Source organism: Jaculus jaculus, chromosome 7, assembly GCF_020740685.1.
Source record: "Jaculus jaculus isolate mJacJac1 chromosome 7, mJacJac1.mat.Y.cur, whole genome shotgun sequence".
Lineage (NCBI taxonomy): Eukaryota > Metazoa > Chordata > Mammalia > Rodentia > Dipodidae > Jaculus > Jaculus jaculus.
In genome coordinates this window covers 36,280,494-36,300,611 of record NC_059108.1, presented here as the reverse complement: position 1 = coordinate 36,300,611, position 20,118 = coordinate 36,280,494, and the positions used below count along the sequence as shown (strand labels likewise).

The 20,118-nt window shown below is 43.1% G+C and overlaps 1 protein-coding gene across 3 annotated transcripts in view; it reads right to left on the bottom strand.

The window, feature by feature from the left end:
• Cdk19 (cyclin dependent kinase 19) overlaps positions 1 to 20,118 on the bottom strand; it is a 174,589-nt gene that overhangs the window by 28,478 nt on the left and 125,993 nt on the right. For all 3 annotated transcript variants that reach the window (XM_004660632.2, XM_045154452.1, XR_006638124.1), the window contains 3 exons: positions 14,878 to 15,009; positions 6,697 to 6,840; positions 5,031 to 5,100 (listed from right to left, as the gene is read on the bottom strand). In XM_004660632.2, the coding sequence (XP_004660689.1) occupies positions 5,031 to 5,100; positions 6,697 to 6,840; positions 14,878 to 15,009 (346 nt within the window). The remainder of the gene's footprint in view (positions 1 to 5,030; positions 5,101 to 6,696; positions 6,841 to 14,877; positions 15,010 to 20,118) is intronic.

Here is a 20,118-nt window from a genome sequence, read left to right as displayed (position 1 = left end):
AAAAAATGTTGTACGTCACTAGTCATCAGGGAAATGCAGATTAAAACTACATTGAGATCCCATCTCACTCCTGTCAGATTGGCCACCATCATGAAAACAAATGATCATAAATGTTGGCAGGGATGTGGAAAAAAAGGAACCCTTCTGCACTGCTGGTGGGAATGCAATCTGGTCCAGCCATTGTGGAAAACAGTGTGGAGGTTCCTAAAACAGCTAGAGATTGATCTACCATATGACCCAGCTATAGCACCCCTAGGCATATATCCGAAGGACTCATCTCACTTCCTTAGAAGTACATGCTCAACCATGTTTATTGCTGCTCAATTTATAATAGCTGGGAAATGGAACCAGCCTAGATGTCCCTCAACAGATGAGTGGATAATGAAGATGTGGCACATTTATACAATGGAGTTCTACTCAGTGGTAAAGAAAAATGAAGTTATGAAATTTGCAGAAAAATGGATGGACCTGGAAAGTATTATACTAAGTCAGGTAACCCAGGCCCAGAAAGCCAAGCACCACATGTTCTCTCTCATATGTGGATCCTAGCTACAGATGACTGGGCTTCTGCGTGAGAATGAAAATACTTAGTAGCAGAGGCCAGTAAGTTAAAACGGAGACATAAAGGGTAGAGAAAGGAAGGGAGGAGGATACTTAATAGGTTGATATTGTATATATGTAATTACAATGATTGTAATGGGGAGGTAATATGATGGAGAATGGAATTTCAAATGGGAAAGTGTGGGGGTGGGGAGGGAGGGAATTACCATGGGATATATTTTATAATCATGGAAAATGTTAATAAAAATTAAAAAAAAAAATTTAGAATACAGCCAGATTACAGTACTGGTGGCACTCGTCTTTAATCCCAGCACTCAGGAGTCTGAGGTCACCCTGAGACTACATAGTGCATTCCAGGTCAGCCTGGGCTATGAAGAGACCCTACCTCAAACAACAAACAAAAAAAGAGAGCCGAGAAAAGTTTAAACATTGAAAACCCTCACAATCAAGCCACACATTGTGTTAAAGAATAACTCTCAGGAGCCAGGCATGGTGGCACATGCCTTTAATCCCAGCACTCAGGAGGCAGACGTAGAAGGATCACCGTGAGTTCCAGGCCACCCTGAAACTACATAATGAATTCCAGGTCAGCCTGAACTAGAGTGAGACCCTGCCTCGAAAAAAGAACAAAAACAACAACAAAAGAACTGTCTGAGTTTTGATAATTTCCTTCTTCCCCTTATTTCCTTGAAGCATAGTTGTTTACTAAGAAGAAGGCATAACATATATTTAAGCATGGGGTTAGTAGCAGCGTGCACATGGCTTCTCAAAGGACAGTTACCCCTTTGAGTTATTTCTACACATACACATATGATACAACAACAGAGGGGTTCTTCCTCTGATTTCATAAAACTGGAATCACAGTATAAAAATTGTTATGGGGCTGCAGTGGTGGCTTAGCAGTTATGGCATTTGCCTACAAAGCCAAGGGACCAAGGTTTGAATCCCCAGTACCCACGTAAAGCCAGATGTACAAGGTGGCACATGCATCTGGAGTTCATTTGCAGAGGCTGGAGGACATATTTGCCATATCTAAAAAATTGTAATTGTACCTATTCTGTTGATTTGTTTCCTGTAAAGGCCATAGGAGAAGTAAAGGCCTGATACCATTCTGGGACATAGTAAGTACTTGTGGAAACGGGTTACTTTTCACATGATAAAGTCCTAGAATTATCAGGTCAAATACGTGTTTAAGGTTTTCTGCTGTAATTGTGGATTGGTGTTTATTTATTTGTTTGTTTTTGAAGACAGTCTCACTACATATCCCACACTGCCGTCACATTCTCCATTCTTCTTCCTCATTCTGGGTGTTTGATTATAGTATGTGCCATCACACCAGGCGGGAAGCCTTTTTATCTTTACTTTTAAAAATATGTGTATTTATTTATTTGTATGGAAAGGAAGAACGAGGGGGGGAGAGAAAGAAACACCAGAACCTCTCACTACAAGAAACCAACATGATCTACCTTGTGCATCTGGTTATATATAGGTACTGAGAAACTGAACCTGGACTGTCAGGCTTTGAAAGCAAGTGTCTTTAACACTGAGCCACCTATAGTCTCCAATCCCCTTCTTCAAGTTTCTGAGGGGGTCCAGATTATAATGGTGAAGGGTTCCATGGAGAGAAACAAAATCCCAAGCATCTCTAGAAGTAAAACTGCTTCAAAAGAGAAAGTGTGTGTGTGGGGGGAATTAACATGGGTTACTTTTTTATAATCATGGAAAATGCTAATAAAAATTTTAAAAAAACTGCTTAGATCTGCTAACCATCGGGATCTGATGAGATGGGGTATTATAAAATAAAAATGAGATAAAAAGGATTAGGCAACTCACAGGTCTTTGGTTTGGTGAATCATAGAGTTAGAGTGTAGGTACACTCACCCAGAACCAGCTCCTCTCCCTCCGCCTCCTCTGCGTACACTCACCCAGAACCACCGCCTCTCCCTCCGCCTCCTCTGCGTACACTCACCCAGAACCACCGCCTCTCCCTCCGCCTCCTCTGCGTACACTCACCCAGAACCACCGCCTCTCCCTCCGCCTCCTCTGCGTACACTCACCCAGAACCACCTCCTCTCCCTCCGCCTCCTCTGCGTACACTCACCCAGAACCACCTCCTCTCCCTCCGCCTCCTCTGCGTACACTCACCCAGAACCACCGCCTCTCCCTCCGCCTCCTCTGCGTACACTCACCCAGAACCACCGCCTCTCCCTCCGCCTCCTCTGCGTACACTCACCCAGAACCACCGCCTCTCCCTCCGCCTCCTCTACGTACACTCACCCAGAACCACCTCCTCTCCCTCCGCCTCCTCTGCGTACACTCACCCAGAACCACCTCCTCTCCCTCCGCCTCCTCTGCGTACACTCACCCAGAACCACCTCCTCTCCCTCCGCCTCCTCTGCGTACACTCACCCAGAACCACCTCCTCTCCCTCCGCCTCCTCTGCGTACACTCACCCAGAACCACCGCCTCTCCCTCCGCCTCCTCTGCGTACACTCACCCAGAACCACCGCCTCTCCCTCCGCCTCCTCTGCGTACAGTCACCCAGAACCACCGCCTCTCCCTCCGCCTCCTCTGCGTACACTCACCCAGAACCACCGCCTCTCCCTCCGCCTCCTCTGCGTACACTCACCCAGAACCACCGCCTCTCCCTCCGCCTCCTCTGCGTACACTCACCCAGAACCACCGCCTCTCCCTCCGCCTCCTCTGCGTACACTCACCCAGAACCACCTCCTCTCCCTCCGCCTCCTTTGCGTACACTCACCCAGAACCACCGCCTCTCCCTCCGCCTCCTCTGCGTACACTCACCCAGAACCACCTCCTCTCCCTCCGCCTCCTCTACGTACACTCACCCAGAACCACCTCCTCCTCTACGTACACTCACCCAGAACCACCTCCTCTCCCTCCGCCTCCTCTACGTACACTCACCCAGAACCACCGCCTCTCCCTCCGCCTCCTCTGAGTACACTCACCCAGAACCACCTCCTCTCCCTCCGCCTCCTCTACGAACACTCACCCAGAACCACCTCCTCTCCCTCCGCCTCCTCTGCGTACACTCACCCAGAACCACCGCCTCTCCCTCCGCCTCCTCTACGTACACTCATCCAGAACCACCGCCTCTCCCTCCGCCTCCTCTGCGTACACTCACCCAGAACCACCTCCTCTCCCTCCGCCTCCTCTACGTACACTCACCCAGAACCACCTCCTCCTCTACGTACACTCACCCAGAACCACCTCCTCTCCCTCCGCCTCCTCTACGTACACTCACCCAGAACCACTTCCTCTCCCTCCGCCTCCTCTACGTACACTCACCCAGAACCACCTCCTCTCCCTACGCCTCCTCTACGTACACTCACCCAGAACCACCTCCTCTCCCTCCGCCTCCTCTATGTACACTCACCCAGAACCACCTCCTCTCCCTCTGCCTCCTCTAGTCATTCTTATCCAGAACCACCTCCTCTTCCTCCACCCCTCTAAGTTTATTTATCTAAAACCATCTCCTCTCCTCCCATGTCTTTTAAGTATGTTGATCAGAAACAAACCTTCTGATGCCTCACATCTGCTCTCCTCTCACCTCTACTCACACGCCCCCCCTCCATCGTATTTTATTCTACCCTGGGCCCCATGCTCTTCTCCCTGTCCCCCTTTCTGGTTTCCTACTCCAGAATCTCAGTACTAGTCATTACTCAGGACAAGGCTAAAACCACAGCTATGCTCTTGACCTGACACTTTTCTGATATTATAACACAGCATAAAGCTTTGACTAACTCAATGTCTTCAGATCTATCGGACTTAAAAATATTGATACTTCAGTATTTCACTTATTCCCAGAAAAAAAAATTCTTTTGTAAAAGGGAAGAGGATTTTTGCAGACATTTTTACTCTTTAAATAAAGACACTTACACTATCATTATAACAATAAAAAAAAAAAACAGCATAAAGTTGAACTGACCCTAAATTTTTTGAGTTTTTCAATATTATGGACTAAATTGGGTATGTATATTAACATCATTTGGAATATAATTTTTCAATCACAGGCACAAATGGAAACCTAGATTTTGGTTTAATTCTACACTTGGGTTTTCAAAACATTTCATTTGCCCACTGAAGTTGCTATCTATAATAACTACATTATGGTTTGAATGTTTATGTTTCCTGGAAAATTCATACTGAAAATAAATCCCCAATGCACAAGTATTAAAAAGTGATGCCCTCAGTGACTGGTCATGAAGGGCTCTACACTGTCTTAAGAAAGAGACTCCATGCAGAGTTCACATGCTTTGCCCTCCCAGCACATGAGGCCACCACATCTGGGCAGACTGTTGGAAATAGAGAGCTACTCTCATCAGACACCAAGCCTCCAAGCCTCCATAGCTGTGAGAAAACAAATTTTGGTGGCTCATGACTCAACCAAGTTTGAGCATTTTCTCTGCTGTGTTACGCAAGGACCAGGACATCATGAAAATACTCACGTTGTTCTCCTGAAGTCCTTCTGAAGTGTTGGGTATTCTGGCATCTTCCTAATATCTTCCCAGTCTTTATCTGACAACAAATATGAGATAGTGTTACAGAAAATAACATTTAAAATTTTATTTATTTACAAGCAGAGAGAGAGAGAGGCAGACTGAGACAGAATGGGCATGCCAGGGCCTTTTGACACCACAAACAAACTATAGATGCAGCATGGGCCAATTTTGTGCATCAGGCTTTACATGGGTACTGGGGAATCCAACTTGGACCTGGCTTTGCAAACAAGTACCTTAATGGCTGGGCCTTGCTCCAGCCCCCAAAATACCATTCTATTATAACTCTCCAAGTTGTTTTTTTTAATTTTAATATACATAAAAGTTTATTGAAAAAAACAATGTTTTAATATGGACCGGTGCACTTTAATTCCCTCACAATTCAATTTATGTTTATTTAAGGATTTGACAAAGGAATAACAAAACTCACTATAAGCACTCTAACTTGAATAATAACACATCTTAGGTAAATAAGTATACTTACTGGTTTATTATAATAGTAATTATTATGTATCAATACATAACACATTGAATAACTGAGTGGCTCTTTGACTGAGATCTTAATAATTAAGCATGAAAATTATTATACAGCCACTGTGTGCCTTGAGTATACATGAATTTATCAATCAGCAAAAGGTGACTTAAGTGGTTTGGGCAAATGATGGGCTATTGTACTTTTTCTTGAACATAATTTTTCAGATTCATTTGACAATTCACATATATACAAGCAAATTTACTTGGGTAAGGTTGCCTTGCAATATAAATTGAGAAAAATATTCTTTTTATGTTTGATTGTCCTCTTTATTGCTTCAACCTAAAAGCTCCCAAAGGTCACACTTAAGGAAACCACATTAGTATTTCTAACACTGCTTAACTTTTGACAATAAATTCTGACTGAAAGTTCTTATTACAGAGAGTAACTGGCTTTGCTTCTGCCACCCTCTGGGCTTTTGGTGGCTGGGAGAAATCCCCAACCTGCTAAACATAGCTTCTCTGAGGTTTAGTTATGCTAGAGGATTCTATCTATTTAGGAGAACAGAGGAACAAAAGAAGAAGCTCCCGGGTGATGGTGTCTGCAATCAAACACCAGTCCTGTGGCTGCTTCACTTTAGCTCCACACTCCCATGTACTTCTTTCTGAGTCACCTCTCTTTCTTGGACCTTTGTTTTTCTTCAGTTACTTTGCCCAAGATGCTGGAGAACCTCATAGTGATGTTATTCTACAGCTCCAGTGTTCTCTGTTATCCCATGCCAACCTCAGCAACTCCATGGAGTGGATCTTCTCTGTGCAATACAGCGCGGTCACTCCAATGCTGAATCTCCTCATCTACAGCCTACACAGCACCCGCAGGCCATCAGAGCAGCGATCCAGCAACCCAGCCAGCCTACCTGAACCCACAATGCAACAAAGAGGGTCCCAAGCAGGAACAGCACAATTGAGACCAAAATCATCCCAAAAGGTAACTGGGATTATACCAGGGAAGGCTCTCACATGGTCACAAGCTCTCCAAGTTGTTTTGTTTAAAACTATACATAAAACATAATTTACAGTTTTTAAAAAGAGATCACTTAGAAATATAACTCAAAATATGATCTTGAAAAGGAAAATCAATTACCTGCAGGGAACCCCATGACACTAAATATCCGATCTAGTTGGTCATGATGAAAGGGATTGCTTGTTTTTATATCTTCCTGACGACAGTGAAAGATAGGCTCTGAGGTCAACAACTCGGCAAATATGCAACCTATTGCCCATATATCTACGAAGGAAAAAAAAAATCAAGTTTGCATGCAAATACACTACATTTCCTTAGTTATAATTCTTGGGTATAATTCCAACATACAAAGCAAAACACTTCTCAATTAGCAATCTACAAAGTACAATAAATATACTAAGAAAACAGTAAATATGTGACATGAAACAACTATATGGTCATGTAACAAATTGGAAGTTAAATAAAACAAGCATAAATTTTCAGATTGAAGGCTGGGCATGGTGGTACATGCCTTTAATGCCAGTATTTGGGAGGCAGAAGTAGGAGGATCACCATGAGTTCAAGGCCACCCTGAGACTACACAGTTAATTCCACATCAGCCTGGGCCAGAGTGAAACCCTACCTCGACAAACAAAACAAACAAAAAAATTCAGATTGAAGGTTTGACTTAGAAAAAAAACTTGGCAAGCAACACTTTTTTGTTTTTTGGTGGAAGTTTAAGACACCCTCTCCTTAAGTAGCCAAGGTTGGTCTCAATCTCACAGTCTTCCTGCCTTAGCTCCTACATGCTGATATGACAGGCTTGTGCTACCATCCTTTATTTTTAAATATTTAATTTACTTGTACATATGCATGTATGTTTGAGTGTGTGTGTGTACATATGCGTACTCTAGGGCCTCTTGCTGCTGCAAACACACTGCAGATGCATGCCCCAGCATTCTGCCTGGCTTTACGTGAGTGCTAGGCAATCAAATCTGGGCTAGGAGGCTCTGCAATCAAATACTTAAGCCACTGTGCCATCTCCCATACTCCACAACAAATTCTTTAGACTTAGGCAAAATCATATCTAGCCACCACTTCATCACAGAAGCAGCGAAGTGTTCATCTAACATGAGCTGTAATACTCAGATGTGAGAGGATGAAACAGTATTATCACCATCAGCGTGGATGAATTCCTTTGAAGCAACTAAGTGCAGAATGGCAAAGCAACACATAAAGTTTGAGTGTACACAGATAATCAATGGGTTTGGAGAACCTACCTTTTGTCTGAGAAACCACCAGACTCAGCTTTAAAAAAAAAAAATAAATAAAGCTGGGTAGCAGGGTGCTTACCTACATGCACAAAACCCCAGGCTTAATTCTCATCACCACAAAAAGAAAAAAAAAATTCATTAACTATTTAAAATCACTAATTGTAAATTAATTATTCCATTGGGCTTTATATCTTGAAAGACTAAAAAGTTTGTATTTTGAGACTATCAGATTATATTTACAATGGTATAAGTTAATTAACTTTTATCCATTTAAATAAGCACTATTTAGTGTTTTTAAAAGATAATAATGCTGGGGCTGGAGAGATGGCTTAGCAGTTAAGCACTTGTTTATGAAGCCCAAGGACCCTGGTTCAAGGCTTGATTCTCCAGGACCCATGTAAGCCAGATGCATAAGGCGGCACATGCATCTAGAGTTTGTTTGCAGTGGCTAGAGGCCCTGGAGCGCCATTCTCTCTCTCTCTCTCTCTCTCTCTCTCTCTCTCTCTCTCTCTCTCTCTCTCTCTCTTCCTTTCCCTGTCATTCTCAAATAAATAAATAAAAATAAACAAAGAAAAAAGATAACAATGCTAGGAGTTATGTTATAATATAGGAAAGTATAGTTACACAATGTTACTCCAGATAAACCAAACGAGTTTACCTGTGTTTGCAAACTAGAATAAATGTCACATTCTGTTGCAAAGCAAATTGTCAGATAGAAAAATCCATATAGTAATGCCTTTTTTCTGACCCCATTTAAGAGTTATATGTCTCTTCACGCAAGTCAGCCTTCTGGATAATGGGAGTATATCCTTTCAATAACCATTTTTATCACACCATTGCCTGCCATCATGAAAGGCTATAAAACATAATTTAACCTCCTTAATGACACAGCCCAGGCCAGCAGCAGCAGCAGCATCACTCAGCATCCGCTCTTTAACTCCTTTCTGTCCCCATCACGTTTTCTGTCACGCTTGCCCTAGCACTTCCATCCCTCTTCCTCCAGGCTGCTTCAACTACACTGTACAGTCAGCTAGGACAACTACGCAAGTTGTCAGTCATGCCTATTCCTGGCTTCTCTATTAAGACAAGGAACCCCAGAAAAGCAAGCAGTGTTAAATTCAACTATCTCCTGACTCAGCTTATGATTTTAAATCTGGCTCCTGGCCCATCTATACCCACTTGTCATGTCTCTTTCCTCGACCAGTGATTTGCTCTGCACACGCGTACGTGCATGTACACACACACACACACACACACACACACACACACACACACACCCATGCCACTCTCCCCAGTAAATGTCACTCCATAAACCTCTATTGATATCATATCATAAAATTCTTTTTCTTATCCTCTGACTCATTTCTGACATGGGCCAGATAGGGAGAAAAATGAGAAGGAGTGAATATGTTTGTACTTAAATATGTCTATTATGAACATATTCCAAGCCCAAATAACTGATTTGGGGGGATCACCCATCTTCTCTGTCTTAACTTTTTACTAAATTCAACTGAGAATGGATAATTAGGATGCCACTAAAATTAAAAATTAGTTTGTTTTGGGCAGTTTGTGTTTGTTTGTTTGTAAACAGGGTCCCACAATATAACCCAGATTAGCCTTGAACTCAATCACAATCTTCCTGCTTGCTCTAGACTCCCAACACTTGGATTACAGGTGGACACCACTATACCTGGCTAGTGATGCCATTTTCTTAAAAATGTATTTTATTTATTTATTTATTTATTTGAGAGAGATAAAGAGGCAGAGAGAGAATGGGCATGCCAGGGCCTCCAGCCACTGCAAATGAACTCCAGATGCATGTGCCCCTTATATGTCTGGCTTACATGGGTCCTGGAGAATTGAACTGGGATCCTTTGGCTTTGCAAGCAAACACCTTAACCACTAAGCCATCTCTCCAGCCCTAGTCATTTTTAGCTTTAAGAGATAAGTATCCTTTATGGTGCAAGTAAATTGAAAGCTGATTATAATTGATTTTCAGTTCTCCTTTCTTTGAGGAAAAAGAAATGCAATTGGTTTTCAACTTCTATCCAGTTGCCTTTATTTTCTCATTTTCTAAAAATATCTTTTAGGGCTTGAGAGATGGCTTAGTGGTAAATGCACTTGCCTACAAAACCAAAGGACCCAGGTTTGATTCCCCAGTACCCATGTAAAGCCACATGCACAAGGTGATACAAGGTGCGTCTGGAGTTCATTTGCAGTGGCTGGAGGCCCTGGTGTGCCCATTCTCTCTATCAGCCTCCCTATCACAAACAAATAAATAAAATATTTAAAGATATTTTTATTTATTGAGAGAGACACTAAAACAGATTAAGAGTGAATATGGGCACACAAGGGCATCCTGTCACTATGAATGAATGCCAGACACATGTGCCATGGCTTTACATGAGTACTGGGCAACTGAAACCAGGCCATCAGGTTTTGCAAGCAAGTGATGTTAACTGCTAATCAATATCTCCAGCCCCAAAATCACAACTATCTTCATCTCAACAGTAAAAAGAATGTGGTAAAAATGATAAAAATCCTAAAATCATGCTTCTAACAAAACGAGGCTCTCCAAATACAATAGAAATGTCTAAAAAGTATGTTTAAAAAAAAAAAAAGGTCTCCCCAGGACTTACTATTAGCAACTTCCAGGGTGAGCCCTCCCTGGACTTACCACAGAAGAAGCTCTAAAGTGAGTCCTCCCCTGGACTTACTACAGAAGAAGCTCCAGGGTGAGCCCTCCCTGGACTTAATACAGAAGAGGCTCCAGAGTGAGCCCTCCTCTGGACTTACTACAGAAGAAGCTCTAGGGTGAGCCCTCCCCTGGAATTACTACAGAAGAAGCTCTAGAGTGAGCCCTCCCTGCACTTACTACAGAAGAAGCTCTAGGGTGAACCCTCCCCTGGACTTACTACAGAAGAAGCTCTAGAGTGAGCCCTCCCTGCACTTACTATAGAAGAAGCTCTAGGGTGAACCCTCCCCTGGACTTACTACAGAAGAGGCTCCAGGGTGAACCCTCCCCTGGACTTACTATAGAAGAAGCTCTAGGGTGAGCCCTCCCTGCACTTACTACAGAAGAAGCTCTAGGGTGAACCCTCCCCTGGACTTACTACAGAAGAAGCTCTAGAGTGAGCCCTCCCTGGAATTACTACAGAAGAAGCTCTAGAGTGAGCCCTTCCGGACTTACTACAGAAGAAGTTCTGGAGTGAGCCCTCCCTGAACTTAGTACAGAAGAAGCTCTACAGTGAGCCCTCCCTGGACTTACTACAGAAGAAGCTCTAGGGTAAGCCCTCCCCTGGACTTACTTCAGAAGAAGTTGTAGAGTGAGCCCTCCCCTGGACTTACTACAGAAGAAGCTCTAGAGTGAGCCATCCCTGGACTTACTACAGAAGAAGCTCTAGAATGAGCCTTCCCCTGGACTTAGTACAGAAGAAGCTCTAGAGTGAGCCCTCCCTGGACTTAGTACAGAAGAAGCTCTAGGGTGAACCCTCCCCTGGACTTACTACAGAAGAAGCTCCAGAGTGAGCCCTCCCCTGGACTTACCACAGAAGAAGCTCTAAAGTGAGCCTTCCCTGGACTTACTACCGAAGAAGCTCTAGGGTGAACCCTCCCCTGCACTTACTACAGAAGAAGCTCTAGGGTGAGCCCTCCCCTGGACTTACCACAGAAGCTCTAGAGTGAGCCCTCCCTGGACTTACTTCAGAAGAAGCTCTAGGGTAAGCCCTCCCTGGACTTACTACAGAAGAAGCTCTAAAGTGAGTCTTCCCTGGACTTACTACAGAAGAAGCTCTAGGGTGAGCCCTCCCTGGACTTACTACAGAAGAAGCTCTAAAGTGAGCCTTCCCTGGACTTACTACAGAAGAAGCTCTAGGGTGAACCCTCCCCTGGACTTACTACAGAAGAAGCTCCAGAGTGAGCCCTCCCCTGGACTTACCACAGAAGCTCTAGAGTGAGCCCTCCCTGGACTTACTTCAGAAGAAGCTCTAGGGTAAGCCCTCCCTGGACTTACTACAGAAGAAGCTCTAAAGTGAGCCTTCCCTGGACTTACTACAGAAGAAGCTCTAGAGTGAGCCCTCCCTGGACTTACTTCAGAAGAAGCTCTAGGGTAAGCCCTCCCTGGACTTACTACAGAAGAAGCTCTAAAGTGAGCCTTCCCTGGACTTACTACAGAAGAAGCTCTAGGGTGAGCCCTCCCTGGACTTACTACAGAAGAAGCTCTAGAGTGAGCCACCCTACACTTACTATAGATTAAGCTCTAAGAGAGAGACCAACTTTGGTGCAAAATCATTTAGTCTAATAGAAGATTTTGGCTAAACATTCTTGTTCTTAATGGGCAATCTCCCTTCTCGATAAAGACTGCACTGTTTTAGGTGAGGGCAAGAGTCATATGGCACTCAACTGATTCTATACCCTCTATTCACTAACTGTGCCCTGGGTTAGCTACCATCTTTCCTGCCCACCACCTATTATTTGTAATTAACACTCCTCCTTTCCCTGAACCACCCCCCCAAACAACCACATTCCCTACTTATCTTTTCATCTTTTTTAAGGCTTTCTAATGGACTATTTCCAATAGTTGTAGGAGATCTGAATAATGACAGACAACTAAGTCTCAAAAACACAGACTGTGGGCTGGAGAGATGGCTTAGTAATTAAGGCACTTGCCTGCATAGCCAAATGGCCCATCTTGGATTCCCCAGGACCCACGTAAGCCAGATACATAAGGTAGCTCATGCATCTGGAGTTTGTTTGCAGCAGCTGAAGGTCCTGGCATGCCCCTTCTATCTCTCCATCTCTTTCTCTCTCAAATAAGTAAATAAATATAAATAAAATGTATAAGAAGTAAAATTAGTGCTGGAGAGATGGCTTAGCAGTTAAGGTGCTTGCCTGCAAAGCCTAAGGACCTAGGTTTGATTCCCCAGGACCCATGTAAGCCAGAAACACAAGGTGTCACATGCTTCTGGAGTTTATTTGCAGTAGCTGAAGGCCATGGTGTGCCCATTCTCTCCCAACCCCTTTTTCTCTGTCTCTCTCTCCCTCTCTCCTCCTCCCCCTTCTTCTTCTTTTGGTTTTTAGAGGTAGGATTTCACTCTAGCTCAGGCTGACCTAGAATTCCCTATGTAGCCTCAGGGTGACCTCAAACTCTCACGATCCTCCCACCTCTGCCTCCAAGTGCTGGAATTAAAGGCGTACGCCACCATGCCAGCCTCTCTTCCTCTTTCTTTAAAAACGAAAATACAAAGGTTTTTTTTTTTTTTTTTTTTTAGGTGAACTAAAATTAAAAAAAAAAGCATTGTAGAAGTCACCTGCTGGCATATAAGCGCAGCCATGCTGACTGGTGGACTGGTGGCTCTCACTCTTGGGGCCCCTCCATCCCTTCCATTTTGCTCTGCAGTTCTCTTTTGGTTTTGTTTTTCAGGCAGGTCTCACTTCCGCCCAGACTGGCCTGTAACTCATCCTGTAGCTCTAGACTGGCCTTGAACTTATGGCATTCCTCCCACCTCAGCCTGCTAAGTGTTAGGATTAAAGGCATACACCATCACCAATGGCTTGTGCAGTTCTTCTGCTTCTCTTAGACAGCTACCGCAGTCCTCCTCGACAGACAGCAGGGCCTTGGCAGGCTCAGCCCTGTTGCTTTACTGTATTTTTAACAGCATTATAAAACTCAACAAAAACAGTTAATGGTAGCCAAAACTAGAATCAGCCTAAAACCAATAAACAGAATTTTAAAGGAAAGGAACACAGGAATATGCTTGGGAAATGCAGGCACTTTACAGAACCAAACCCCCAAGTGCTACTATTTACCCTCTCCTTGCCTTCTCTTGGGAGAAATGTTCCGGTTTGAGATGGCTTAGTGGTTAAGGTGTTTGCCTACAAAGCCTAAGGACCCAGGTTTGACTCCCTAGAACCCATGTAAGCCAGACATACAAGGTGGCGCATGCATCTGGAGTTCGAATGCAGTGGCTAGAGGCCTTGGCACACCAATTTTATATCCCTCTCTTGCTCATAAAAAAATACAAATTGAGACAGGCATGGTGGCACATGCCTTTAATCCCAGCACTCGGGAGGCAGGGGCAAGAGGATTTCCATGTGTTTGAGGCAACCCTGAGACTACATAGCAAATTCCAGGTCAGCTGGGCTAGAGTGAGACATGAGATGTGAGACCCTATCTTGAAAAACCAAAAAGAAAAATCTCCAGGCTTGAGGAAAATTCTTAATCTGTTGATTCTTACTCCATAGTTGAGTCCACCCTCTAAGAGGCCAGGCAGATTTTAAATCTCCATAAGACCTACTGAGTATGAATATGTTTATAAGTCCTTCTTACTCAGTTTTGTAAGTTTGTCTCCCCCACAATCCATCTCATTCTTGGTATTCTGGCAAGTTGCTGAGCATAGCTCGTCTACTTACACCAAATCTCCCACGCCACTGGAGAAACTATATTCTAACACTAATAGCGAGAGAAATGCTGAATGTTGTTTTACTTCTTGCTTTGGAAACTTGGAAGCTAACTTTTTTCCAGATAAGAATCCTTTCCAATGCTTCACCTGTTCTTCTATTTTTCTTTTTGTGAAGAAAATAATTCTAAACTTCTCTCCAATTCTTTTGATCAATTCTTTTGAGAGAGAGAGAATGGGCACACCAGGGCCTCTAGCTAATGCAAACAAACTCCAGACACATGTGTCACTTTGTGTGTTTGACTTATGTGGGTACTGGGAATTGAACCTGGGTCCTTGGGCTTCACAGCTAAGTAAGTATAAAGTAAAATTTGCATGTTTTTGTTTCTATAAGAACTCACCAGGATCAGATGTCTCTATCCTCTGAGAAAAATAATGCTTTCTTCTTTTAAGAGAAGCACATTCCCCTATACAGTTAAACAACTCAACCTACCGGAATAAAAAAAAAAAATCTAGGAACACAGAAGACAATAGAACTTTTGCAATGAGGTATGAAACCATTTCTCCCAAGTTGCTGTATTACTATACTGTCTGACATATAATAATAAGAGCTAAATGCCCAAGCTGCTGGATCATTTAGAACAACTTACCAATGGCTTTTGTATAATGCCTTGCACCAAGTAAGAGTTCTGGAGCCCGATACCAAAATGTCACAACGACTGGATCCAAATCTGCTAGTGGCTTCAGAGGAGAGTTGAATAATCTGGCGAAACCCATGTCAGCTAAAATACAAAATAAATATATAAAACTCAGTATGACATATTATCAGAACCATGCAAGGGTAGACAACAACCACTGCTGACCTTTATAAAGATATATAGTCTTGGGCTGGAGAGATGGCTTAGTGGTTAAGCGCTTGCCTGTGAAGCCTAAGGACCCTGGTTCAAGGCTCAATTCCTAGACCCACATTAGCCAGATGCACAAGGGGGAGCATGCACCTGGATTTTGTTTGCAGTAGCTGGAGGCCCTGGAGAGCCCACTTTCTCTCTCTACATATATCTGCCTCTTTATCTCTCTGTCTGTCACTCTTAAATAAATAAACAAAATGAATAAAATATATAAAAGGATATATAGTCTTCCTCTGGAAAAAAAAAAAAGAGGTACATAGTGTTTAGAAATTTCATTTCTGAGAGCAGAAATTGCCTGTTTTACTGATTAAAATGAGGCTCAAGAATATTTGACTTAAATGCCGTGTGTGTGTGTGTGTGTGTGTGTGTGTGTGTGTGTGTGTGTAAAAGCAGACAGAGGGGAAGGGAGAAAGGGAGGGAAGCAGAGAGAATGAGAATGGGTGTGCCAGGACCTCTTGCTGCTGCAAACAAACTCCAGATGCATGTGCCACTCTGTGCATCTGGCTTTATGTGGGCACTGAGGAACTGAACCCTGGAGCCGCACACTTTTTAAAAAGTTTTTTTAAAGGCATTTTATTTATTTGAGAGGCAGATCATTCACAGATAGATAGAGAAAGAGATTAAGAGAGAGAGAGAATGGGCACACCAGGGCTTCTAGTTACTGCAAACAAACTCCAGATACGTGTTACCTTGTGTGTTTGGCTTATGTGGGTACTGGGAATTGAACCTGGGTCCTTGGGCTTCACAGACCTTAACTGCCAAGCCATCTCTCCAGCCCCTTGCAAGCACTTTTTACTACTGAGCCATCTACCTCCCCAGCCACTCTTCTAAATTATTTCTGTTTATACCATAAATCAGTGCTGCTCTCAACTTTGGTCAGAGCAGCTTCTTTTCCCAGTGGTGAAAGTTACTTCAGAGACTCATATCTGGTCAAAAGTGCAGAGAATAAGTGACTATCACCTCCTCCAAGGCTCAGAGAACATCATGAAAAGAGGAGGAAGAAAGAATGTAAAAGCCAGAAAATGGGGCTGAAGTGTTGTAAAACACTGTCTTCAGGGCTGGAGAGATGGCTTAGTGGTTAAGAGCTTGCCTGTGAAGCCTAAGGACCCCAATTCGAGGCTCGATTCCCCAAGACTCACGTTAGCCAGATGCACAAGGGGGCGCATGCATCTGGAGTTCGTTTGCAGTGGCTGGAGGTCCTGAAGCACACATTCTCTCTCTCTCTCTCTCTCTGCCTCCTTCTCTCTGTCACTATCAAATAAATAAATAAAAATAAAACAAAACAAAAAGAATTTTTAAAGAACCATTTAAAAACAACAACAACAAACTCTGTCTTCAGGACATGACATGGCCACTGCAGAAAGTCACAGCAGCTGTGGTCACCTGCACAATAGTGGGTCTGTCCACATCCCATCATTAGAGGGCTCATGAGAACCACCTCTCCCCCAGGAGTTACTGGCATCTAATGGTTGCTGGAGGGGGAGACATGTTCTTCAGTGGTCTAGCTCTGGCAAGCCCATGCTCCAGCAAACCACCACCCACCCGTGCTCATGTAAGCAGCCCTAATTAAACTCAGTGGATCACCAGAAGAAAAGACATGAAAGTAGGCGGGGGCAAGTGGGAAAGAGGAAAGGGTTCAGCAGGAAAGAGAGGGGACAAGAGAGGGTCATAGAGGAGTGAATGATCAAAATACTCTATGTATAAAATGTCAAAAATAATTAATTTAAAAATACTTGGGCTGGAGAGATGGCTTAGCGGTTAAGCACTTGCCTGTGAAGCCTAAGGACCCCGGTTCGAGGCTTGGTTCCCCAGGTCCCACGTTAGCCAGATGCACAAGGGGGCGCAGGCGTCTGGAGTTCGTTTGCAGAGGCTGGAAGCCCTGGCGCGCCCATTCTCTCTCTCTCCCTCTATCTGTCTTTCTCTCTGTGTCTGTCGCTCTCAAATAAATAAATAAATAAATTAAAAAAAAAATACTTTGACTTGCCCAAAAGTCATAAGTTAGTAAGTTCAGAATCAGAAGAATCCAAGCCTGACTCTGATTTCTAACCATCAGAGACAGTTCTATATTCTTAGAAGTTTGGTTTTTTAATATATTTATTTATTTACTTGCAAGGCGGGAGGGAGGAAGAAAGAGAGAGGGAGAGAGAATGGGTGTGTCTCCAGCCACTGCAAATGAACTCTGATGCATGTACCATTTCGTGCATCTGGCTCTATGTGTGTACTGGGGAGTCAAACCAGGGTTGTTAGACTTTTGCAGGCAAGCGTCTTAACCACTGAGCCATCTCTTCAGCCCCTCTTAAAGGTTTTGAATCTAAATCTAGAAGTCTGTATATGGTCCTGTGTAACTCCACTTCTAAGACCCGACTGTCTCTCTTAGTCTAGCATGCACTGGAGCAGGCTTCTGAGGGCTCAGGTCAGTTGATCTAGACGTATCTTTTTCCAACTCATCATTCAGTGACAGCATATTGGTGACTTGGAATTAGCTATGGTGGCAGTGGTTAGAGCTTGGAAAGCAGAAAATGCCACAAACTGAGACTCTCCTGCAAAGTCAACTGTTGAACATTAACAGCATACCACATGTGTTCCCAAGAACATGCAGAGAACATGTAAGAAATAATTGTTACAATTCAGTATTTAATAAAGATGTGCACCAAAGCCAATGGATTTTAATACTAGGAATATACAGATCTGGTAAAGTGAATATAACCATGATAATGTCTGAGACACCAATTTTCTCTCAATAACAAGTAACTTTCATCTAGTAGGCACTTTACAATTTACAAATGACTTTCATACACATCACATATAACCTCATTGATCCTCATAAGACACTCGTTTAGTAAGGATTTTACTTTGCACTTTTGAGTAAAGACGCTAAAGCAAAAGCAATGAAACGACATGTTTGTGCCCAACAGCAGATGAAGAGGCCAGCACACCAGTAAAACACATCATGGAACTGCTGTGTGGCTAGGGACAACCTGACAGCCAGTTAAGTTTACATGATAATTACCAGTCACAAAGGCAAAGTGGAAAGAATGATAAATCTTTATAATTGCAAATATATAATATATAGTCACTTTTGAACTTATAAAGGGCCCAAATGCACCATAATTAGCACAAATGCACATTAAGGTTCCAACTACAATGTGTTATTTAACCTAAAATTGATAAGCTATAATGCAACATGCATTCAAATTTTAACCGACTGTGATTTGGGTTTTGGGCATTTGAATATTTTGCAGCCCTTCCTGACAGTGCTCTGCAATGTCCACTTCTTAGAAACCAAAGCTTTCAAGGAAGCTTGTGCTTATGCCTGCAGCTTTTAAACTTTAAATAAAATTCCCTTGAGCAAACAAAAATATTCAATCACTGACCATATTATACCTATCATTATACAACATTACACATCATTGAAAGCAGTTTCACTTACTTATAGATGTTGATTACTGCTGATGGGAAAACATGCCACCAGACAGAGGGAACTGGTTGTACACAGGATTACGATTAATCAGATTCAATAATTAGATGCCAAAGTGAGCTGATGGGAAAGTATGGTGGGGCTGCTCCATGCAGGAGAAGCATTTCATTTATAGGAAAGGCAAAAGCTAGTATTTCTCTTTGTATTCTTCACCTTCTAATTTTTTTCTAAGCACAGCTATCAGATGGAATCAAGACCAGAAGGAAACAAGTATTCTTAAAAACAATCTAGTCTATTTTGAAAATATTTTTATTAATTAATTTGTGAGGGAAGAGGGGGAAGAGAGAATCAGAATGGGTGTACTCTACTGCAAACAAACTCCAGATGTTTATACCGCTTGATGCATCTGGGTTTACATGGGTACTGGGGAACTGACCCCAGGCCAGCAGGCTTTTCAAGCAAGTGCCTTTAACCGCTGAGTCATCTCCCGAGCCAATCCTGAGTATTGAATAAACGTCACAGGAGCTTCAACAAATCACTTTGAGAATAATTATTAAACAAAGTAACTTACACATCCCAATAACAGTTGGTTTTCTAAAATCAGATATGGGTGGACTATTCAATGGAGCAGATGGGGAGTTCTGAGGGTGGGTGTTAACCAGAAGCAGCAACCACAAGGTCTACCATCGGGGAGTTTACACAGCCAAAGTGCATGGAGTGCACATATATAATAAAGCACTGAGAACATGGGAAGCTGCTACTGATTTCCAAAGGTGCTGAGTCCCACAGAGAAGGCAGCTCATGTCGCCTTCCAGGTGTTGTCTGGAACAACGTTTGATACACACATCTGGAAGGAGACTGCTCTGAAAGCTGAACTTGTGCTGGCCCCTGAAGAAGTTGTGAGACAGGAAAGATAACCAAGCTCTCCGCATTCTGGATGAGGTCGGAAGTCTTCTTGTTGCTTTTAGTCTCCAGAGACAGGGTCTCATGTTGTAACCCGTTGCTGGCCTGGAACAAATAAATGATGTAGCCCAGGCAGCCCTAGAACTCAAAGTAATCCTCCTGCCTCAACTTCCCAGGTACTGGGATCTCAGGCACAGGAGAAGATAGCATACACATTCCCATTCAACACTTCCATTCAACTGAGCCTAAGCAGTCTGTATTAAAGCCTGAAGCAGAGGCATCCACATAAGTTTTACTACTGAGAGTTGAATCCAGGGCATAGTGTACATAGGAGAGCACCCCACCATTGAGCTATGTCCTCAGTCCCTACTGTATAATGCTTAAATTCAGTAATGCTAGGGCTAGAGCTCAGAGGTAGAACACTTGTAGGGCATGCATGAGGCCTGAGGTTCAATCCTTAGCACCACAAAAAAACTAAACAAAAATAATGTGCTGTTAAAACCAAGTTATCAATTAGACTGACTGTTCACTAGACCTTTGTTATTTTATTACTTTTATCCCTAATCTTTGACAGAACTACAATTCTCAAGCTCTTAAATAATCAGACAACTAACTGGCCTGACCAGAATATAGAACTTTACATGGAAACAGTAAATTTTGTT